Here is a 25,616-nt window from a genome sequence, read left to right as displayed (position 1 = left end):
TTGTTTTGTTTGTTTTTTTTTTTTAGGAAAAATAATTAAAAAAACAACCAAAAAAATTTTGAAAAAAAGTTTTTTTTTTTGTTTCTGTCAGTCAGTCTGTTTTGTTTCTGTCAGTAAATTTTATAAATAAGTAATTTTTCTCATTCACTGATGGGTACTGATGAGGAGCCCTTTCATACAGATCAGATTTTCTTCCATTTTTGCCTTACCAAAAGCAGAAGAAAAATGCATGAACATTAAATCCTACGAACTATTCACACCAGTTAGTTGCATTTCTAGTCCTGCATGCTGCATGTTTGGTGTGGTTATAAAAAAAAAAATAAAAAAAAAAAAAGGAAGGAAGAAGAAAAAAAAAGCACCTCACTATTGAAATGAATGAACAATGTATGTGGTTTCTGTTTTGAGCCATGTCTTTTCCACAGGTGCAAAATGCACCTGTAACACAACAAAAATGCATGTGTATGCAATAATAAACCCAAAAACAAAATTTTACACAATGCAGCCTGCCAAAACTTAATGCAGTGGCTACATTTGTTTATTTTTGTCACCCTTTATTTTCATACAGTGATCCAGCCAGTAAAAAACACTTCCTGTCTTGGGATGTCTCGATGCTAGATGAAGGAGAAACAGACTCCAAAACCTGCACTGCTAAAGTGCTCTGTGTATACCCCATTTTTAAACTAGAAAGTCAATCCTTTAACGTGAAAGGATTTCCCCCCTTGATGCTTGGAAAAGACTGATTAACACTACTCTACCGCTATACAAAATGACTTGGCTCAGGAAGAACCCACAGCTCTTTAAAAAAATTAGGGGATCACGTATTTACCTATACACTTACTACCCTGGAACCAGGTCTCATAATGCACATCATACAGAAGTAACAGTGGCAAAATGCTTCTGCAGTTAACTAGCACAGTACACAAGTGGAAAGTACAACAATGCAGAGCTCAGTGCACAAAGGCCACATACTAGGATATTACTGCCACATCCACAAGACTAAGTGCCTCACTTTCAAAAGAATTATTACACACGTAGTTGTCAGACTGTTACAGAGGCTATACCACTGCTCTCGATCTAGGAAGCACTTTGCAGCAAACCAATACAGTACGCACAAGTCTGGAAAGTACCACAATGCCAAGACCAGTACCTAAAGGTCGCATTCTATGATATCCCCATGGGGTCACTCACAGAGTGAGTCTTCAGAGATTGGGTCCCACCAAAGGTTGTGCCTTAAGCCTCGTACACACGATTGGATTTTCCACAGACAAAACCTCAGACTTTTGTCCGAAAGGCAACAAACATGAACATAGTGACGTATTACGTGTTTTTTCAGCTCTTTAGCGCCACCCTTTGAGCTCCTTCTGCTAATTTCAGGTTAGCAGAAGTTTGGCGAGTGTTGATCTGCGCTTTTCAGTTCGTTTCTGAACAGCCGTTCGTCAACCAGACATGTCGCGGAATCGGAGGAGATAACGATTTATTATTGGCCTTGGAGTTATTGCTTTGACCCAAGTCCAGTCCAGGAACAGGAGGAGAAGGATTTCTTGGACCAAAAATTGGTTGTTTTATTAAACATGATCAATTATGTCATATGCCTTAGCTGCGGGAGCTACAGGAGAATAATCCAGATGATTTTTGGAATTATCTCGGGATGACGGACCCCTGCTTTCACCAACTCTTGGCATTGTCGACCCCCTATATTAAGAAGCAGGACACATGCATGAGGCTTTTATTTTATTTTTTGGTTGAATAATGATTTGATTTGGTATATTTTCTATATTTCTGGATGCATAGAATGCACTTTTTGGTTAAGTTCTTTTGGCAGATAGCATGTCTAATTTTATTTGTTCTCTTTTTTTAATGCACAATAACAAAATTGTGGAGAATAATACCTGGCTATGTGTTTTACTTCAAATGACAGTTCGAGTAGGCAGTTACAATTAAAAAAAAAATACAATGTAAAATTGACAAGGGACACCAACATAGTTGTATCTTTGATCTTAAAATCTATGGGATAATGGTTTTGTGGTAAGTTGACCAAAAAAAAAAAAAAAAAAACAAGCATATTATTCTTCTTGATTATCACTAGGAAAAAAAAAAGCTTTTGAAAATTTGTTTGCAATAACTCCATCAGTATCACCAGCAAAGCAGCTTCATTATTATCCCATTATAGAAGAGAATGTGCGCTGCATTTTGAGATTTCATAATTTGCCACATTATGAATGTGAATTCTCCATTACGAACACTAGTTTACAAGACCGACCGCTTTTGGCTCATCCTTGCTTCCAAGCACGTGTGTTTGTACTTTGGACTTTTGTGTACACACGCTCGGAAAATCCGACAACAGACATTTGTCTGCAGAAAATTTTAGAACCTGCCATCCAACATTTGTCCGCAGAAACTCCGACAACAATTGGAGCATACACATGGTCTGACCTTACGCCAACAGCCTGTCATCACACAATTCCCGTCGGAAAATCAGTTGGTGTGTACGAGGCTTTAGCTCTGGACCCAGAGTGTGTCCTGCAGCAAACACATGGGTTTGAAAGTGCCACAAGCAGAGCCTTGGTCACATTCCAGGCTAGCCTCAGAATCTTTAATCCAGCGGAGTCTGGGTACGGCCTCCAAAGCCATTTGCTGAGAAAATACCAAACAGGATAGCTGCTGTGTAGCTCAGGCACAGTACAATGTGCATCTATCTAGTTTTGTAGAGAAAAAAGCCATCTACAAATTATTGACAACTTTTTCACAGAAAAAGAAGAAAAAAAAAAAAAAAAGTTTTCTTCAGCACATTTGAGAAAAAAAGTCATAGGACACTAGCAAAAAAAACTGAGGTATGACAGTTGGAGGGAAGGTTAGGCAGGGATCTATTGTTTTTTGTTTGCTAGTGTCTTAACCTTCTGAAGGTGGCAGTATAACCAATTGGTCCATGATTACCGTATATACTTGAGTATAAGCCGACCCACCTAATTTTACCACAAAAAACTGGGAAAACGTATTCACTCGAGTATAAGCCTAGGGTGGGAAATGCAGCAATTACTGGTAAATTTTCAGGATGCAGTGCAGCACGGACAACACAAAGGCTGCCGGCGTCACTGTGCCCATCACCGCAGCCTCACCGTGACCATCACCGCAGCCTCACCGTGCCCATCATTGTAGCCTCACTGTGCCCATCACTACAGCCTCACCGTGCCCACCACTGCAGGCTCACGCCCCCATCAGTGCCGCCTCATTGTGCCCGTCATTGCAGCCTCAATGTGCCTATCACTGCAGGCTCACCAGTAGTGACTGTGCCCACCATTGCAGACTCACCAGTAGTGACTGTGCCCATTCATGCAGTCTCAGCAGTCAGTACCGGGATGGCACAGTGAGCATCTCCCGCTGTATCTCGGAGCTCAGTCTGAAATGGTCGGCCGCGTTGTGACAAAAGTCCCGCCCTCCTCCTAGACCAGCTCGTGTGATAGACGCAGTGTTCTCTCTATCACACGAGCTGGTCTAGGAGGAGGGAGGGACTTTTGTCACAGCACAGCCGAAAATTTCAGAGTCAGCTCCGAGACACAGTGGTCTCCCGCTGTGTAAGGGAGGGAGAAAGGGGAGCACTGCAGCCACAGTTCAAAGCGGCCCCAGGGCAAGCAGCCTAATGCCCGGAATCCCGGTAGGCCAATCCGGCCCCGCCCTCACTCGAGTATAAGCCGAGGGGGGCTTTTTCAGCATTAAACAAATGTGCTGAAAAAGTCGGCTTATACACAAGTATATACAGTATCTACTATCCGCAAGTCCCTCAATGGATGATAATGTTTTTAGGAATTTCTTAAACCCTCTTGGTTAGAACTAAAGTCACTGCACATTTTTATTTGATTAACTTTTTACATAGGGATGGACAAGGGCCACAAGTACTTTTAGAGCCTTTACTATTGTAGCCAATGAAACATTGCATTTCAGAAGACCTTAAAGTGCTTACAGGCTTCGAGATTTGGCTGACTGGCTCCTTCTACACTTCAGTCTTGGATTTGGTATGTACTCTTAGTACACTTTCATTACACATTGCTGACTTTGATTTTGGAAAATGAACAGTATCCTTAATATTATTTATCCATCAATTATTTTTTACAGATTCCAATATACCAACATACGTAAAGGGAAACTATAGTATTTTTAGATATACATGCTAAAGTGAATAGCTTTTTGTACATAAACACAATGTGAGCTATAATTTTGAATACCCATTAATATGCAGATGCTTTTCACATGATTGGATAATTGAAGTGAATATTTACACAATTTTGGAGTGAAGTGTAAATTTCTTTAGTAAATCATTTAGCTCTACTATTGCAGATCAAGGAGGCTGATAGAGTAATTATCCATACAGAGAACATCCAATTCTGTGAAAACATTAAAATAATGGAAAAACGATACAACATGCACGTTAAAAACATGACTGCTGTATCAAAAATAAATCTAACATAAACCAGACAGGATTGGGTCTATTCAAGATTCACAATATTTAATCTTACAGACAATTTGGCAAATTACCCAGTCAGGGCAAAATGACAAGTCATCTTCAGGCAACCCTATCACCACCACCGATAATGGTCTTGCTTAGCCACTACTTAAATTGACTGACTTTCTCAGACTGATGTCAGTTTTGATCTTGCTGCTTGCAAGGACTTTCCAAGGGCAGAATCGCTATAGAGAGCACCGCAAGGAGATGAAACACTCCCCTGCTTGCATGTGTCATTCCCTCGCTGGTTGGATAAGCAAGGCATTGCTCTCTTGTTGGTAAATTACTATCTGTAGCTTTTTTTAAGGCAGCAAGGGAGCCACACAAAGTCTAACAGTTGCTGCTCTGCCTATTACCTGACAACACATGCCATCTCCTAAACATGTATAACCGTTTCAAATAGAAGAGCACTGTGAACAAGAAACCTATATACCACTGGTACCCAATATGCGGTCCACTGGCTGCCTGCTGCATCCTGGGCACATGTCGGCAACAAGATGCTGGGACACACTTTACGTTCCCACAAACAGCACCATAATAAACCTGAGTGGCAGCTCTGTGTTCCCACACTCAGAACTATAAATAAAGCCAGTACTGTCAGGTGGAGTTATGTCCACCAGACAGTAAAAGTTAAAAAGTGAAGAAATCCAGCCTGAGCTCGTTTGGCTTGGCTTCTCCTATGGTCCACAGGAGTGCAATTCGTTTCGCACTCCTGTGCCCTGTTTTCAGCAAAGAGCAGACTGAAGTGCACTCTCTGCTGTCGTCACAGGAATTAGTCCAGGCACCGTGTCATCGCGACAATAAAATCTGGGTCCGCCAGGTGCCTGGACTGATGCCCATTTCAGCTTCTCAGCACTGCCACTGATTACCAAAGCAGGGAGGGGGTTAAGGTGGGAGTAACAGTCTTGCCACTGACTACCAATGAATGTGGTCATTGGGATGGGGGGGTGCTAACAGCAATGCCACTGATCATCAACACAGGGGGTAGGGATTAACAGCACTACCCTTGACCATCAATACAAGAAGGGGGTTAACAGAATTGCAACAGACCGACAATGAAGGTGGTAGGAGTGTCAACACTGCCAGCAACTACCCATTTAGTGAGGTGAGGAAGGTGGTGAGGAAGGTGGGGGGGGGGGGGAGGTGAGGATTATCAGCAGGGCCACTGACCATCAATGAAGGGCTACTACTATAGGTATGGACACCAATGCTGGATGTTACTATTGCTGCCACTGACAGCAATCCTGAGGGTTATTACTGGCACCAATGCCGGGGGTTATTATTGAGATTACTATCACTACGGCTACTGACACCAACAATGGGGCATATTTTACTCCAATTCTCTTCAGTGTGCACAAAAAATGTACAAACCGCTATTGTGCAGCCCTCTGAAGTGTTAGGCCTCATGCACACTGGAAATTTTTACAGCTGCTGTTTTTGTTTTCAGATGTTTTTTTCTGCAGCCAGTAAACTCCCTAGCATGTTATCCTATGTGTCCATGCACACATAGGCTGTTCGCATTTTTTGGCAGGGACATTTCTGGCAGAAAAAAAAAAACAGAACTATTGGGATTTAAGAGGAGTTTTTCAGCTGTAAAAATGCTGCTATTCTGTGTTTATTAGTGTTTTTGAGCCATAAGCTTTTGTGGGAGTATAATTTTGATTAAAAAAGCCTAAAAAACGCTACTGCAAGACTCATTCTACAGCTAATGCTATTGGTGTTTTTAGAACATCCAGTGTGCATGAGGCCTTAGGGCTGCCCATGAGGCCCTCTATAATTTTCAAATTGACTCCCACTGCTTTTAATAACTACCAGCTCTTTGTTTCATATGGTTAGGGCTACTTAGAAGTTGGAAGACAGCATAAGCTATCAGCATGAATTTAGACGACTGAAACAGCAGTAGCTGAAAGACTAGTACACATCATCCTCAAACAGAGAAAAGCCAAATAAGAATGGAAAAATCTTTCAAAAATGTAAATCTGCAGAATTTGAATTTAACACTTAAATGTTCAGATTACTGCATGAGGCCAATTGTGACCTTATCTCTTTAAAGTAAAACTATGGGCAAAATAAAAAAAAGTCTGTCACTAGCAGTAACAAAGAAGTGTTTGTTTTTCTGAGCCCTCCTCCTGAACAAAGTTTTATTTCCCCTTGATCCTGACAGTCATTCTTATTTTTCAACTTCTTTTAACAGGCCAAGCTATCCAGCAAAAGTGGCACTTAGAGGGTTGAGACAAGCCATTTAACGCTGACAGGGGTAACTTACAATGGCCAGCTTTTTCTCACGTAGCTAGAAAAAAAAAAAAGATACTGTTGCCATAACTGCTGTAAAAGTCTTAGCTGCCTTTAGGCTTTGCTTGTCACTTGTGTCAAGAAAACCGAATGCAGCCACCACATGGAAGGGTTGGTAAGCCATATTATATTTCTAATTTTGGGTTAAGATTTGCTTTAAGGTACATGTTGGGATACCACCAAAAAAATAAAATAAAAATATTGGTATCAGAAATGTACAATAGTTTCCCTCTAAGATGATACAAGCAACCATTTAAAGTCCGCTGTCATTTCCTCTGCATGTCAGATTTCACAATAAACTGTAAAAAGAAATAAAAAAATAAAATGTACATTTATTGTTGTAGAAACCTTGTTCTTGCAGTTAGTACACACTACTAATGATTTGGTAGCCACCAGGAATTTCCTAATGTGCCATATAAAAAAGGTACAAATAACACATATAATCAGGTTTTTATTGCAGTCTGTGCCCTCATTAAGGAGATTCACCCTCTACATTTGTTCTGGTGACCATTATCACCAAAAGCGAAAAGTTGAACAGCAATAGAGGGGAAATCTTCCCATGGGGATACTAGTTCTGGTGACAACCAGGGATTCCTTAATTTTAGGGACTTCCTCTCACTTCCTGTTTTGGCTATAGGACAGGAAGTGAAGGTAAATCGCCACAAAAGGACATAGATGGCAAAAATTGACAGGGGTTATAAATTTCCCTTACTCTAGCCATGAAATTAGTTCTTATAAAAAAAAAAATGATAAAAAAGGAACAGTAAGGAGACTTTGCCCTTGCTATTCTATTCCTCTTTCAAGCTGCTCATATATTTGTCATCAAGAATATGTGCAACACATTTATTCATGCTTAATTCAATTCCGGAAATTAGAAAAGTGATTTAAGAAGCACCCGTTCATCATTTTAAAAAACAACTAATGACCTTTTCATGACAATTACTGGAATCATTTTTGATTGATTTATTTGTTTAAATTTACAGTTTCACCTAAATAAAAGTATTTGATCACTCACATATGCAGTCCATCCTCAGGATTGTGTTTGTTGCAAGAATCACAACTCAGAATTAGTTTCTCTTTTTTTCCTTTTTAATAAGATACAACCATGTATGGAAATGATGTGGTTGTTTGCAGTGGGTTTTAGTTTTAACTTTGTTTTTGTAGTTTTTATTGAAATTGTACATGAACAAGAAAACTTAATATACAGTCACAGAACAAACTGTAGAGGCTTGTAGAGCCATAACCAAACAATTTGGTAAAACTTGTTTCCCTTCCAAAAAATGTGAAGTTGTATAAAAAAAAAAAATAAAATTAATCTATACCTAGGAATGCAAAACAGTTACACAAAACTTTAAAATGCTTATAAAGACATCTATTAAAACTACAGAAGACTCATCTAGTGTTTACACTTATGTACATCATTATTCAATTTGACAAACAGAGGTTCTTCAGGAAAAACAAAATTTAGCTTTGGTGGGCTGTCCTGAGATATGCAGTCATCGGCTAATTATGCTGCATAAAGGGGAAAGGGCTGTGTGTGGTCCAAATTGCTGACCTGCGCATTGGAAACAAACTTGTTGCTAGGGAAAGCCATGCGACACAAATAACCAAATAGGTCTTTAAGGACCAGTCCATCTATTTGAATTTTAGATTAGAGCTCACCAGCCTTAGATCCCCTGTACAAGTAAATTAGCCAACTCTGCATCACAGAACTCCCCAACATGGAGATTTTTTTTTCTGGAGAATCTCTTTAGGGTGATTTATGAGAGAAATACTCAAGCTGCTATTGCAGACCACCAGAAGGGTAATCCCTAGTTTCTGTACTTTCCATGCATGCAGATTAGGACTGGCAATTTATGAATTCTTGTCCAGAGTCAGGGACTCAAAAAGAACTGAAGCCACAAACAGCTTAAGTAGCATGTTACAGGGGGTCTGCAATGTTAGCCCACATATATTTCTCTCAGGACAGGTGTCCTTTAAGGGACAACTAGCAAAATAAACTACATATTCAGCAAAAAACGTTTACTGTCCCCAATAACAAATTCCAAAGCCTTCTAAAAATGTCCTAAAAACCAAGAAAACCACTGGTATCCCCTAATCACCTGGTGAGGGGTGCTGCTGTCAGCCAAACTAAAATACCAGTGTTTAATCCAAAAACTTTATCACAGTCTAAAAATGTGTGTAAACATTTAGTTAAGCAGAAAACTCACATCTGGGGCTTGATTTTCAGTTTAAACGAACCCTACACAAGTTTTCATAATTGTACCAATGCTTGCTTGGTGGACACCAATAAAACAAAAAAAAAAAAAAAAAAAAAAAAAAAAAAAAAAAAGGTATTTACAGTATAGTAATCAAACACAAGCCTAGTTAAGAAAAGACTGCAGTAGCTACTGAACCCTAGGTGTTTGTTGGTATGTAAATATATATATAATTGTAGGTGTTTGAATGATGAAAATGTGTGGTTTTATGGTTTTAGCCTTTCCTATTTCCACTGCTGCCCATAAGAATCCTGATAAAACTCCTGGCTGTCATTACTGTAACCATAGTTACCAGTGTAATCACCGCCTTGCTGCAATGGCTGCTGGGCTATGGGCTGGCTTCCCCAATTCTGCTGATTGTTGGTCTGACGGCGCTTGGAGTCTGGCTGACTGTACCCGTCTGCCTTTCTCTTTCCACCAACATTCCCACCTCTATTTCCACGGTTACCACGCAAATTCCGACCTCGTTGTGATTGTTGAGTAGGCCCACCACGTCCACCTCTGGATCCTCTAGGAGGGCCCATGGGAGAACCCCTTTGTAAAAAATGTGAGCGCCCTCCACGTTGGGGCGGAGCTGCTCTACCTCTAGATGGTGGAAGTGCACCTCTACCGCCTCTGCCGCCTCTCCCACGCATAGGGTATGCATCATCATAACCATAGTATGGGTCATCATATCCACCGCGGTAGTCATGGTAATCGAGTGCATAATAATCATCATAGTAATCTTCATAGCCATAGTAATCTTGGGGATAGGCATAGCCACCTCTGCCTCCACGGCCCCTGCCTCTGCCTGGAGGAGGCATACGAGGAGGGGGATAATAGTAAAAATCATCATACCTACAAATATAAACCAAGTATAAGCACAATCAAGCATTTTTACTATAATCACAAGAAATACAAATGCAGAGAATTAAAAAAAAAATAAAAAAAGCTATAGTATACTTGGACTTATTGAAAGGGGAATGTATAGCATTTTCGAATGCGTTTCCTCTTTTTGTAAAAGATTGATATATGTTAAAGATTAGCTCAATGTAAATAATCTGATTTATGTTTAAATATTTAAAATAATTCTGTTTATACCCAAAGTTTGAAATCAATCATGTAAATAGGGTCAACCACACTGGTTCATTACATATGAAAGCTTTGTATTTGCTTTACACCATTGTACATTTTTGCTCCATCTCATCATGCAAGTCTGGGAGTTTGCAAACCTTAGATGACTAAAGTTAGTAATCTACAGCTTTTTATATTAAAAACAATATTATGAAAGTGCAAGCATGTAATATGAGAGTCACATCAAGAAATATTTTAGCGCAAACCTTTTCTGAGGGATGCATACATATCTGTAAATGCTTGTTTCAGATAAAGGATATAAAGTATTGAAGCTAAAAAGGACATGACAACCAGGAAACTAGCATGTGCAAAATGAGAAGTAGCAATGACAGTCTCTGATTTTTTTTAAAAACTGAACTCCAGGCAAACAGCCATTGCACAAATTTTGTTTCTTGTATTGTAGCCCAACTTCTTAGCTAATTGTTCTGCTTCTCTCTGTCTGAGCTCTACCATACAGTGGAAGCATCTGATATTGAAGTGACCAGATTAAGGTACTTACACTGCATGCATTTATAGCGCTTGAAAAACGCCTCCCCTGCAGCCCGTGTGAGAGCCCGATTGCTTTCACACTGGATCGGTGTGCTTGCAGGACGGGAAAAAAAGTCCTGCAAGCAGCATCTTTGGGGCATTGCGGGAGCGGTGAATACACTGCTCCTAAAATGCCCCTGCCATTGAAATCAATGGCCAGCACTGCCAAAACACTGGCAGCGGCGCTTTGAGGGCGCTAGCAGAGGTTAAAAGCGCCCTGCTAGCGGGGAGAAAAGTGCCGCTAAAACAACGGTAAATCGCCGCTAATTAACAGCCCCACCCCAGTGTGAAAGTAGCCTTAGGGGTGTAGAATCCATTTTACGGTCACAGAAATATGGCATATGTCACTGGCAGCAGGAGATTATACACACATTTCGGGCTGCTAAGTGTGCATATATTTCACAAGCCAACTGTTTGCATTCAGGCTGGCTTCACACCATCTTCGCATGCGGCTTACAGCACGGGTCCGGTGCGTCCCCGTTGACTGTTTCAGGACCGATTTCAGTCTGCATTTTTGCCTGAATTGGGACCTGAAACAGACCAAAAGACACACAGGGCTCCTGTGCAAATTTGCACCGGAGCCCCAGCGGACATATGTGAACCGGCACTATAGAGCGCCAGTCAAAATCTCCTGCTATGGCAAATTGGATGCAGGTTTCGCAATAGTGTGAACCCAGCCTCAGATGAAAGCAACCAAGTGGCTTTAGGGCCGCCCAATTACTTTCATGGACATAAAAGAGACGGGGGATGGGGATTTTTAGGGTGCCAAATAATGTCACATGTACCGTATTTATCGACGTATAACAAGCACAGGCGTATAACACGCACATTCATTTTAAGAGGGACGTTTCAGGAAAAAAACTTAAATTTTAAATAAGGAACTTTGAAGCAAAATAAGGGTCAGTGCCCATCTGCAGCCTCACCATTGGCATCAATGCAGCCTGATCAATATCCATCTGCAGCCTCATCAGTCCACATCAATGCAGCAGCCTCACCATTGCCATCAATGCAGCCTGATCGATGCCCATCTGCAGCCTAGAGGGGACAGGGAGGGGGGTGGGACGAGCGTCAACAGATTACACGCAGTGAGAATCTCCTATGATAGACAGAACAGTGGTCCAATGGCGGCCCAGGAGACGGGACTTCCTATTACAGAGGCCGCCAAGTAAACAGGAGATTCTCACTGTATGTAATCTGACGGCGCTCGTCCTGCCCCCCTCCCTGTCACCTTCGAGGCAGCTAAAATTGAAGTATTGGCGTATAACACGCATACACTATTTGCACCTGATTTTCATGGTGAAAAAGTGAGTGTTATACGCCAATAAATACAGTATTTATTTTGAATACATGTGACATTATTTGGCACCCTAAAAATCCCCATCCCCCGTCTCTTTTATTTTTATATTGAACTCGGGATTGGTGCTTATTGCCAGCTGTGCCTTCCACGACTAATTATTTTTTCTTTCATGGACACCTAGAAAAATTGGATATTGTATTGCGTTTATGTGCCTTAAAATTAAACTTAAGCGTATTTTCTAATGACGATTTGCACTTAACCACTTTAATACCAGGCTCTTTTACCCCCTTCCAGCCCAGGCCAAATTTTCAGTCATACAACACTGTACCCAAATTGAATTAATATAGAATATATTATATCGAATATATATATATATATATATATATATATATATATATATATATATATATATATATATATATATATATATATATATATATATATATATATATATATATAGAATATATTCTTTTGCTAAATAAACTAAAAAAATAAATAAATAAAATTAAAAAAAAAATTTAAAAATGAAAAAAAAAGTTTCTTCGTTTGTTTATAAAAAAAAAAAAAATAGCAAATAAGTAATTTTTCTTCTTCACTGAAGGGCACTGATGAAGCTGAACTAATCATCATGGCCCTGTACTGTAAAATACAGTACTCACTGCTCCCCTTCCCTCACACATGGTCTCTGTGTGAGGGAAGGAGAGCCTTTAAAACAGGCAAGGACCTGTTCTATTTACATCTGTGATCGCTTGTGACTGGACACAGTAGTCACGTGGTAAAGGGCCACTGTGATTGGCCCTTTAACCCTTCTGTGATTTGCTGTGTCCAAGGCACATAGTGGTCAAAGAGCACACACCCATGGGTGGACGTTCAGGGACGGTAGGAAAATGGTTAAAAACCAATCCGCCAATACTGTATGTCATACAAAGTTAAATCTAGCACTATTTATTCTCCAGGGTCTCTGCTTTCATAAAATATATATTGTTTTGGGGGTTTTTACTAATCCTTAGGCCTAAATAATAAAAACTGCTCTGGCAGCGAAGTGATAAATACAGAGCTGCATGAATTTATGCCTTTTATATCTGTCTGGAGTTCAGTTTTAAAGGTAAAACACTAATCATAATAGCCCAAAATATATGCTTGCTGAAAACATACTATACTATATTTCCCCTTTAACAGCTATCCATTTTAATGACTGCATAGGATAGATATCAAACACAAAACGATAAAATAATCAGCTTACTTTAAAAGACAGCATAAAATCCAGCGACTGTTCAAACTGTAGTAACCCAAAGCAACCAATTGCAAATATAAAACTTATAAAAATATAAAAGGGTTAGCTCCCCTGCGCGAGCCGTCATGGCTCTTTAACCACTTCAGCCCCGGAAGGATTTACCCCCTTCCTGACCAGAGCACTTTTTACAATTTGGCACTGCGTCGCTTTAACTGCTAATTGCGCGGTCATGCAATGCTGTAACCAAACGAAATTTGCGTCCTTTTCTTCCCACAAATAGAGCTTTCTTTTGATGGTATTTGATCACCTCTGCCGTTTTTATTTTTTGCGCTATACACGGAAAAAGACCGAAAATTTTGAAAAAAAATGATATTTTCTACTTTTTGTTCTAAAAAAAATCCAATAAACTCAATTTTAGTCATACATTTAGGCCAAAATGTATTTGGCCACATGTCTTTGGTAAAAAAAATGTCAATAAGTGTATATTTATTGGTTTGCGCAAAAGTTATAGCGCCTACAAACTAGGGTACATTTTCTGGAATTTACACAGTCTTTAATTTATGACTGCCTATGTCATTTCTTGAGGTGCTAAAATGACAGGGCAGTACAAAACCCCCACAAATGACCCCATTTTGGAAAGTAGACACCCCAAGGAAATTGCTGAGAGGCATGTTGAGCCCATTGAATATTCATTTTTTTTGTCCCAAGTGATTGAATAATGAAAAAAAAAAAAAAAAAAAATTACAAAAAGTTGTCACTAAATGATATATTGCTCACACAGGCCATGGGCATATGTGGAATTGCTGAGAGGCATGTTGAGTCCATGGAATATTTTATATTTTGACACAAGTTGCGGGAAAGTGACAATTTATTTATTTATTTTTTTTTTTTTGCACAAAGTTGTCACTAAATGATATATTGCTCACACAGGTCATGGTCATATGTGGAATTGCACCCCAAAATACATTCTGCTGCTTCTCTTGAGTACGGGGATACCACATGTGTGGGACTTTTTAGGAGCCTAGCCGCGTACGGGACCCCGAAAACCAATCACCGCCTTCAGGATTTCTAAGGGTGTACATTTTTGATTTCACTCTTCACTGCCTATCACAGTTTCGGAGGCCATGGAATGCCCAGGTAGCACAAAACCCCCCCAAATGACCCCATTTTGGAAAGTAGACACCCCAAGCCATTTGCTGAGAGGCATGGTGAGTATTTTGCAGCTCTCATTTGTTTTTGAAAATGAAGAAAGACAAAAAAAAAAAATTTTTTTTTTCTTTTTTTAATTTTCAAAACTTTGTGACAAAAAGTGAGGTCTGCAAAATACTCACTATACCTCTCAGCAAATAGCTTGGGGTGTCTACTTTCCAAAATGGGGTCATTTGGGGGGGGGGGTTTGTGCCACCTGGGCATTCCATGGCCTCCGAGACTGTGATAGGCAGTGAAGAGTGAAATCAAAAATTTACGCCCTTAGAAAGCCTGAAGGCGGTGCTTGGTTTTCGGGGTCCCATACGTGGCTAGGCTCCCAAAAAGTCTCACACATGTGGTATCCCCGTACTCAGGAGAAGCAACAGAATGTATTTTGGGGTGTAATTTCACATATTCCCATGGCCTGTTTGAGCAATATATCATTTAGTGACAACTTTGTGCAAAAAAAAAAAAAAAAAAATAATAATTTGTCTCTTTCCCGCAACTTGTGTCACAATATAAAATATTCCATGGACTCGACATGCCTCTCAGCAAATAGGTTGGGGTGTCTACTTTCCAAAATGGGGTCATTTGGGGGGGTTTGAACTGTCCTGGCATTTTATGCACAACATTTAGAAGCTTATGTCACACATCACCCACTCTTCTAACCACTTGAAGACAAAGCCCTTTCTGACACTTTTTGATTACATGAAAAAATTATTTTTTTTTGCAAGAAAATTACTTTGAACCCCCACACATTATATATTTTTTTAAAGCAAATGCCCTACAGATTAAAATGGTGGGTGTTTAATTTTTTTTTTCACACAGTATTTGCGCAGCGATTTTTCAAACGCATTTTTTGGGGAAAAAACACACTTTTTTACATTTTAATGCACTAAAACACACTATATTGCCCAAATGTTTGATGAAATAAAAAAGATGATCTTAGGCCGAGTACATGGATACCAAACATGACATGCTTTACAACTGCGCACAAACGTGCAGTGACAACAAAATAAATACATTTTTAAAAGCCTTTAAAAGCCTTTACAGGTTACCACTTTAGATTTACAGAGGAGGTCTACTGCTAAAATTACTGCCCTCGATCTGACCGTCGCGGTGATACCTCACATGCATGGTGCAATTGCTGTTTACATTTGACGCCAGACCGACGCTTGCGTTCGCCTTAGCGCGAGAGCAGGGGGGACAGGGGTGCTTTTTTTTTTTTTTTTTTTTTTTTCTTTATTATTTTTTTGCTTTTTTATCTTATTTTAAAACTGTTCCTTTCATTTTTATTTTTTTTTTAATCATTTTTATTGTTATCTCAGGGAATGTAAATATCCCCTATGATAGCAATAGGTAGTGACAGGTACTCTTTTTTGAAAAAATTGGGGTCTATTAGACCCTAGATTTCTCCTCTGCCCTCAAAGCATCTGACCACACCAAGATCGGTGTGATAAAATGCTTCCCCAATTTCCCAATGGCGCTATTTACATCCGGCGAAATCTAAGTCATAAAATGCTCGTAGCTTCCGGTTTCTTAGGCCATAGAGATGTTTGGAGCCACTCTGGTCTCTGATCAGGTCTATGGTCAGCTGGCTGAATCACCGGCTGCATTCTCAGGTTCCCTGTTGAGACAGGAGAGCCAGAGAAAAACACGGAAGACGGTGGGGGGGGATTCTCTCCCACTGCTTGTAAAAGCAGTCTAGAGGCTAATTAGCCGCTAGGATTGCTTCTACATGAAAGCCGACCGCTGGCTGAAAAGAATGATACCAAGATGATACCTAAACCTGCAAGCATCATTCTGGTATAACCACTCAAAGTCGTGAATGCTGTACTCAGACAAAAATATGGTTAACAATAAAGCACAGTAAACGGTAAAGTATAAAAAATTGCAGACCTGAAAAGCAAACATGATAAAACATAATAACAATAAAACATTGCAGAATAGAATACAGTAAAAAAGAGCAGAACAATAGAGAGAATAGAGAGAGAGAGAATAGAGAGAGAACAATAAAACGACAACTATTATTTTTTATTTTATATTTTTGTTTGTGTTTTTTTTTTTTTTTTTTTTTTTTTTACACTTTTTTTGTAACTGTAACTTTTATAACTGTAACCGGTTCCAGGTTCGGGTCTCTCAAAATGCAATGGCATCTTGGGAGACCCTGTGAAAGTGTGTCCTAGTCTGTGCAATGCTGTACCCTACGCTAATACTCAGCTAGTGAATGGTAGCATTCAAAACATTCACCAATGCAAAGACCAGGATTGTCAGGACAGGAGGGACAATAATAGCGGGTGTCACGCCTATATCCGCGCTTGCTGCAGACACAACATCTTTTTGGGGGGGGGTTCGTTGGGTAGGGGTACTCGGGAGGACATAAAAATGCCTCTCATGCAGCCGACTGCATTTGGTTGGGGATGTGAATGGGGGAAGTACGGGCGCTGCAGAAGTGGTGGGTTCCCAATTAGGATTGGCGAATGCAGCAGGAAGGGCACTATGGGCATGACGGGCCTGTGTTTGTTTTCTTGGTGGCAGCGGGACATTACTTGTGCTTGCCACCTCACCAGCTTGAACTGCACTTATGGGACTCGCCACGTCACCAAGTGTTACTGCAGTGCTGGTTTGACTACGACCGGGGTGTACTAGGCCGCTGGCGCTTGCCAGTTCACCAAAACGCTACCAAAAAAACTGTTAACGATCGCAGGGATCAGGCCTGACTCTGCGAACGCTGCAGTTATGCATTTAGTGTTTTGTAAGTGACAGTGATCGATCGATACTGCACTTGGGTGGGCTGGGCTGGGCCGGGCGGAGGGGCAAAACGCAGGTGCTAGCAGGTATCTGGGCTGATCCCGCTAACACTGCGTTTTTGGGAACCCTAAACTGCTGGGGACGCCAGTATAGATCTGATCGGATCAGATATTGATCAGTTCAGATACTATACCACTAAGGGAGGTGTACAGTGCGTGCGTGGGTGTTAGCGCTACTGGCACTAACCTGACGCTGCCTGGGGCTGGTGCTTGCCAGTTCACCAAAACGCTACAAAAAAAACTGTTAGCGATCGCAGGGATCAGGCCTGACTCTGCGAACGCTGCAGTTATGCGTTTAGTGTTTTGTAAGTGACAGTGATCGATCGATACTGCACTTGGGTGGGCTGGGCTGGGCCGGGCGGAGGGGTAAAACGCAGTTGCTAGCAGGTATCTGGGTTGATCCCGCTAACACTGCGTTTTTGGGAACCCTAAACTGCTGGGGACGCTAGTATAGATCTGATCGGATCAGATATTGATGCGTTCAGATACTATACCACTAAGGGAGGTGTACGGTGCGTGGGTGTTAGCGGTACTGGCACTAACCTGACGCTGCCTGGGGCTGGTGCTTGCCATTTCACCAAAATGCTACCAAAAAAACTGTTAGCGATCGCAGGGATCAGGCCTGACTCTGCGAACGCTGCAGTTATGCGTTTAGTGTTTTGTAAGTGACAGTGATCGATCGATACTGCACTTGGGTGGGCTGGGCCGAGCTGGGCGGAGGGGCAAAACGCAGGTGCTAGCAGGTATCTGGGCTGATCCCGCTAACACTGTGTTTTTGGGAACCCTAAACTGCTGGGGACGCCAGTATAGATCTGATCGGATCAGATATTGATGCGATCAGATACTATACCACTAAGGGAGGCGTATGCTGCGTGCGTGGGTGTTAGCGGTACTGGCGCTAATCTGACGCTGCCTGGGGCGACGCATATCACCGCCGGGCGATCAGGGGGCTAAATCTTTATTCGGTAATAAACGGCGGGTTCCCTGACACTATAAAAAATAAACAAACTAACCAGCGTCACCCGTAACGGTTATACAGTGATCAGTGGTGAAAGGGTTAACTAGGGGGCAATCAAGGGGTTAAAACATTTATTAGATAGTATATGGGGGTCCCTGTCGCTATAAAACTCTGACGGCGAACCTAAATATTTACGTCCCTAACTAGCATCACCAGCGACACTAATACAGCGATCAGAAAAATGATCGCTTAGCGACATTGGTGACAGGGGGTGATCAAGGGGTTAAAACTTTATTAGGGGGGGTTAGGGGGGTACCCTAGACCTACAGGGGGCCTAACACTCACTGCCCTGACACTGTAACTGTCACAAACTGACACCAATACAGTAATCAGAAAAAAAAAAAAAAAAAAAAAAAAAACTGCTGGTGTCAGTTTGTGACAGGGGGGGGGGGGGGGGGATCGGGGTGTTTAGTGTGCCTGGCATGTTCTACTGTGTGTGTAGTGTTGGTGCACTTACATTGCAGTCTTCTCTCCTCGGCCCGGAACGGAAAATACCGAGCCGAGGAGAGATGACATCATTTCCTCTGCCTCTGTGTACAATACAGAGGCAGGGAAATGATCCCATTGGCTGAGAGCGATCGCGAGGGGGGGGCCACGAATGGATGGCCTCCCCCTCACCTCCGATCGCCGGGGGAGATTTGCCGACCGCCGCAGGCACCGGGGGGGGGTCCGATCGGACCCCCCACCCGCGGGCAGGCAAGGACGTACATATACGTCCTTTTGCCTGCCCGTGCCGCTCTGTCGACGTATATAGTCGTGCGGCGGTCGGCAAGTGGTTAAGACGCTGTAGCAGGCGCCCGCAGTGTGTCCCCGGAGCCGATGCACGTGCCCGGCAGGCGTGATGACCGCCGGGCACCCACGATCGCTCGCGACAGAGCAAAAACCGGGATCGGTGTGTAAACACACAGATCCCAGTTCTGTCACCAAGTAGGAACAACGATCGGTCTCCTCCACTAGTCAGTCACATTTCCCCCACAGTTAGAACACATTTAACCCATTGATCGCCCCCTAGTATTAACCCCTTCCCTGCCAGTGACATTAATACAGTAATCGGTGTCTATTTATAGCACTGATCGCTGTATAAATGTCAATGGTCCCAAAAAAGTGTCTGATTTGTCCGCTGCAATGTCTCAGTCCCGATAAAAATCGCAGATCGCCATGACTAGTAAAAAAAAAATAAATAAAAATGCCATGAAATAGGATTTTTTTTCATCATATTTACCTGTAAAATACTTTTCTTTGAGTACATCATGTGACACAGAGTCAGGCTAATATTCATTACCTGCCGGGACATCCCAGAGCAATAGCCTTGAGGGGAGGGAGATGCCCTGCCAAACAATAGCTATCAGAACTTATACGGCAGCCCACAGTACACTGCGGCCGAAAGCCGAATCCTCGGCTGTTCGAAAACCCACTTGATAAAATTTTGTGAACGTATGCACTGAAGACCAGGTGGCAGCCTTACAAAACTGAGCTATAGATACCTGATGGCGAAAAGCCCAGGAGGTTCTTACACCCCTGGTAGAATGAGCTCTCACCTTAAAGGGAGGAGCTTTATGGCCTCAATGACCAACTGACGGACCCAATTGGCAATGGAAGCTTTGGAAGCTGCCTGCCCCTTCTTGGGTCCCTTTGGTAAAACAAAAAAAACAAAACAAAAACAGAAAAAAAAAAAATGTGTCTGATCCTCGGATCTCCACAGATCTAGACAAATAAACCTTGACTGCACGGACAACGTCCAAAGAATGCAGTCGTCTCTCTTCCGCTGAACGAGGCTGTGAGAAAAAAGGCAAAATAATGTCCTGATTTAAATTAAAGGCCGACACCACTTTTGGCAAAAAGGATGGAACAGGTCGTAACACGACTCTTATGTCTGACACCCTTCTAACCGAGGTGATAGCCATCAGGAAGGCTATCTTGCATGACAGCAAGTCTAATGGAATTTCCTTAATAGGTTCAAACGGTTGTTTCAGTAACACAGACAGCACCAAGTTCAAGTTCAAGTCCCAAGGACACATAGGTGACCTAATGGAGGGAAGCAAGCGAGTTGCCCCTTGCATAAAGGTCTGGATCCATGAATGGGAGGCTAAAGGCCTTTGGAAGAATACTGATAGGGCCGAAACTTGACCTCTGATTGTACTCAAAGCCAATTTATTTCCACAGCTGACTGTAGAAAAGAGAGAATTCTCCCAATCACATATACCCGAGGATGCCATTTTCTGGCTTCACACCAAGCAACATACCGTGTTTAATCAGCGTATAACACGCACATTTTTACCCTGAAAATAGAGGGTAAATCGTGCCTGCGTGTTATACACCGATATCTGTTTTTTTTTTTTTTTTTTTTTTTTTTTTAACAGGGGGCAGGGATCGGGTGGTCCGCCCCGGGTGCCACGCTGGCCGCCCCGCCTCTCCTGGCTGTGGAAGTGCTGCCAGTAAACTCTGGGGGTCAGAGGACATTCCTGCAGTGCCCGTCCTTTGTGGTGTACCGCTCCTCCTGTGTAACTCGATGTACATCTAAGCCTTTGAATCCCTTAACGCGCTCGTTGTGGCTGCTCTCCTCCTCCCGCTCCGCGCTCCTCCTCGTGTGTAGCTTTTGATTGGAGGAGAGCGGTCACATGACCATCAATGAAAAAGAGGAAAACAGTCACATGACCGGGTCCACGAGAGAGAGCAGCTTTAATGGAGGTATTTAGAAGTATTTTTTGATATGCGATGAGTGACAAAGGAGGAGCAGTGCATGGGAAGGGGCTGACAGGCTGTAAAGTTTTGTCAACTTTGGAGTGTGCTTGCTTGGGAGTGCAGGGGGGTCTTTATAATGAAAGGAGGCTGTGTGCTGTACAGGGGGTCCGTGTACAATGCAAGGGGTCCGTGTACTATGCAAGGGGTCCGTGTACTATGCAAGGAGTCCGTGTACTATGCAAGGAGTCCGTGTACTATGCAAGGAGTCCGTGTACTATGCAAGGAGTCCGTGTACTATGCAAGGGGTCCGTGTACTATGCAAGGGGTCCGTGTACAGTTTTTTTCCTGAAACTTCCCTATTAAATTGGGGTGCGTGTTATATGCTGGCTCGTTATACGCCGATAAATACGGAAAGTCTTCCGGACCTTATGATAAATCTTCCTAGTGACAGCTTTCTAGCATTCACTAGAGTAGACACCACTGGTCCCGAGATGCCATGGTCCTTTAACACCCTGGCATCAATAGCCATGCCATCAAATTTAGAGACTGTAAATTGGGGTGGAATATAGGACCTTGAGACAGTAGATCGGGGCGACATGGAAGCGTCCATGGCCTGTTTATTGTCATTCTCACAATCTCCAGGAACCAGGGCCTTCTGGGCCAGGCTGGTGCCATCAGAATCACTGGAACCCCCTCTCTCCGAATCCTGCACAACAAATGTAGAAGGAGAGTGATCGGAGGGAAAGCATAAACCAGGGAGTACTGGCTCCATGGAACTATCAGAGCTTCCGCTCCAGTTGCCAGAGGATCTCTTGTTTGAGACACAAACTGCTGTAGCCATCCCCAATGTTGGCAAATTTCCTGGAACACCTCTGGGTGTAGGGACCATTCCCCCGGGTAGATCTGCTGGCGGCTGAGATAATCTGCCTTCCAGTTCTCTACTCCCGAGATATAGACTGCCGATAGAATTGGCACATGTCCCTCTGCCCAGGCTAGTATGTAGTTCACCTCCTTCAGAGCTGAACGACTCCTGGTACTGCCTTGGTGGTTTATATAGGCCACTGCCGTGGCATTGTTGGACTGAAGCCTAATGGGGCAGTCCGGAAGCTCCACTGTCCAGGACCGTAGGGCAAGACGTACTGCCCATAATTCTAGGACGTTGATGGGCAGGGTCTGCTCTGTCCCTGACTATTTCCCCTGAGCTGTGAGTCTGTCTAGGGTCGCTCCCCAGCCTGAGAGACTGGCATCTGTATTCAGTACTCTCCAAGTTACCGAGAGAAAAGATTTTCCCTTTCGCAGGTTCTGATCCTGCAACCACCAGTTTAGGCTTAAGCATGCCTGAGGAGATAAGCACATTGGATAATCCAGGGCTTTTCTTCCTCTGTTCCAAGCCAACAAGATGTCTTGTTGTAACGGCCTGGAATGGAACTGGGCATAGGGCACTACCTCAAAGGAGGATACCATCCTCCCTAGAATACTCATACAGAGACGAATGGAGGGTTGTCTGGTGCCCCTTATCTGACGCACCTGATCTTTCAGGGCACAGATCCTTACGGGTGGCAAGAATACTCTTGCTTGGACCGTGTTTAGGATCAGACCTAAATACTTTAGACTTTGAGTTGGTCTCAAGGCTGACTTTCCAGTATTTATGATCCAGCCTAAGCTTTTCAAATACTGCACTGTGTATATTATGCTCTGTTCTAGAGCCTGTACTGAGTGATCTTTGAGCAGGAGGTCGTCCGGATACCTGAGCACCAGGATCCCTTGGGCCCTTAAAAAATCCAGTACTGATGCTAGGACCTTTTTGAACACCCAGGGAGCTGTAGCAAGCCCGAAGGGTAGAGTCACAAACTGAAAAGGACGTGCCTCTACTGCAAAACGTAGGAACCTCTGATGAGGCTGAAAGATAGGTACGTGTAAGTACGCATCCTTTATAATCGATGGAGGCTAGAAAGTCTCCCCTCTGGAGTGAGGTTACTACTGAGCAGGCAGACTATCCGAAAGGACTGTATCAATAGATACTTGTTCAGGGACCTTAGGTCCAAAATGGGCCTTGTGTCCCCATTTGGTTTATGAACAGTAAACAGGTTTGAGTAAAACCATGTGCCTCTTTTGAATACAAGAACCTCTACAATCAACTCCTTGATGCACTAGATAATGTAGTGCCTGAAGCAATAAGTTTCTTTTTGGAGGATCCAAGGGAACACTAGAAACCTCTAAAGAGGGAACCCTCCGCAACTCCAGCGTGTAACCGCAAGATTTAATCGAGGTGACCCACTCGTCCTGAATTGTTGTTTTCCAAATGTCCGCAAAGTGCAGCAGCCCCCCCCCCCCACCCAATGGAGTGAGGGCCTCCCCTCAAAAGGAGGGCTTGGTGCTGGGTTTAGAAGAATTTTGGACCCAGAGCTTTTTCTGGCCCTGGCGGCTTACCCCTGGCCCTAGCGCCCTGTTGGTGGCGGAACCGCCCCAAAACTGAGACATTTGAGGAAGCAGTCCCTGGGTTTTTTAAATGAGGGACGTCTGGTGCTTTTCTTCATAGGAAGTAGAGAACTATTCCCTCTGGAAATCTTTTGGATACATTTGTCCAAATGATTACCGAATAAATGTTCCCCCTGAAACGAGAAACCTGCCAATAACTTTTTACAAGGAAGCTCGGCTGACCAGTTCTTAAGCCATAAAAGTCTGCGCATATGTACAGACAAGAGAGCCAGACAAGAAACCTGCTGTATTTAATCCTTTAAAGCATCAAAACACAGCGCTTGAGGAATATCAGTCTTACTTACAGGCAGATCATCCTCCTGGTTAGGCCTTTCCAGACATTTGACCTGATCCTTTAAGGACTGGCAAATAGCAATTGCTGCAACAGCTGGCTGAATAGCTGAACTGGCCAAAGAAATTAACTCCAATTTCTTGTCAACAGGGTCTTTCAAGCCCTGTGCGTCACCTACCAGACAAGTTAAGTTCTTGTTTAAGGAAGAGACCACTGCATCTACGGCTGGCATGCTCCATTTTTTAACAAACTTTTCATCCATGGGCTATAAAAGGAAAAACCTCTTAGGAGGAACAAAAGTCCTGTCAGGATGTTCCCAATCAGCGTACACTGCCTGTTCCAACAGGGGGTGTAGAGGGAAAGTCTGTGTGACCTGAAGAGGCCTCAGAGATCCCAAAGAGGACCAGGGGGGGCTCAGTCACCTCTGCAAGAGGCAACTTAAAGGCAGAACGAACCATTTCGGTCAGAGTCAGGATCAAAAGCCTCTGCGAATGAGAGGCAGACATCGACTGGATATCTTCTTGTCCAGATTGCTCGGAAGCAGACTCCTCTGCCGGGCAACTCCAGCAAATCCCGAGCTGTAAGCTCTTCCCCATCCTCAACCCATTCCTGCTCCAGACTAGGAAACTCTGGGGAGGCAGATCTACCATGCTTCCTGCCACCCTGCGGGATGGAGGCAATCATGCCAGCAATCCTGTGCTCTAACCCGGCTAGGGCTGAGGACAGTTCATCCTTAGTGATAAAGGATGAAACCGCAGCATTGACTGTAGGCACAATACCAGATAGGCGCAGCGGCTCAGACTGCCCAGAAGCCTCTGTTTTTTCAGGGGATACAACACTAGGGATACGACTAGGTTCATCAGGAACTACTGACGACATAGGTGTGCCCTATCCCTGTGGTGTTAGTCCCACTCCTCTTTTTGGAAGACATTTAATAGCCACAAACAAAGAGTACTTGGGTACATGTTAAAACACCTCAGAAGGGAGACCCTTTAATAGGGCTCACCAAGCCCCTATGCAACAATCCTGCTAAGCATCTTTAGCCTGCCAAGCAACACCTGGTGACTCACGTGACCCGGGTAAGGAAAAATGAACCACTACCAAGTGTCTGTTCAGAGCCTGCTCTGTGTTCCACAGCTGCCTTCTGGAAGCACCATATGCTTAAATAAGCTGGGTGTGCGCCAGAACGTTCTGTGCATGCGCGTGGCCCCGAACGGGTGTGACTGTATTCACTTATGACGCAAATATTCATGCGCCCAGATAAATGCTACGGCGCGTGTGCCATGGCCGCCAAACAAACTGCTGAGCCCAGCTGCGCTCTTGCGAACTCACGTAAGCCATGGCGAACCAAGGCGAAATGGCGCACCTTTGTGCGCCATCATACAGGTAAAAAACAGCCAGACATAAGCAAAAAAGGTACACTTTGCAAACACTCACAGCTATCCCAAAACTCCCCCGTATGGTCACCGCACACAGGTGTCCATCTTTTAGCTAGCTTGACTGATTGTTACAATCACTGGGACACCCCACAATAATAAAATAAAGGAGTTTCACTTACCCGTCCAGGCGCAGGGCCCAATCTTCACCCATCATGGCGGGTTCCTGTCACTTGGACCTTCAAGGACTGGGTACCCTTTCACGTTTAGGGTCCATTCCCTTGGACATGTACAGCACCCTGCAGGAATTGCGCTGTAGTGTCCAGAATTTGCACTCCGCAGGGTCCAGCGCCCAGAGACCACATTACAGGCAAAACCTTTGCAGACACTGGTAAAAAACTAAAGTACTTCCTGTATGGGGGGGGGCACTTCCTGTCTGAAGACCTTTGGTCTACCAGCGTCCATTCACCCAATGATGAAATATAACCCAGCAGGTAATGAATATGACTCTGTGTCCCATGATGTATGAAAAAGAAATTGTGGGTTTTTTTT

The 25,616-nt window shown here is 43.2% G+C and overlaps 1 protein-coding gene across 1 annotated transcript in view; it reads right to left on the bottom strand.

Annotated features, from left to right (window-relative positions):
* Nucleotides 1-7,857: 7,857 nt before the first annotated feature.
* The window catches only part of LOC141128337 (heterogeneous nuclear ribonucleoprotein R-like), a 98,071-nt gene continuing 80,312 nt past the window's right edge, over nt 7,858-25,616 (bottom strand). The window contains exon 10 of the mRNA XM_073615576.1: nt 7,858-9,885. Coding sequence (XP_073471677.1) covers nt 9,273-9,885 — 613 coding nt within the window. The 3' untranslated portion in view covers nt 7,858-9,272. The remainder of the gene's footprint in view (nt 9,886-25,616) is intronic.

Source organism: Aquarana catesbeiana, linkage group LG02 (assembly GCF_042186555.1).
Source record: "Aquarana catesbeiana isolate 2022-GZ linkage group LG02, ASM4218655v1, whole genome shotgun sequence".
Classification (NCBI taxonomy): Eukaryota; Metazoa; Chordata; class Amphibia; order Anura; family Ranidae; genus Aquarana; species Aquarana catesbeiana.
The sequence above is the reverse complement of the archived record's forward strand: the minus strand, read 5'-3'. Positions and strand labels throughout refer to the sequence as shown.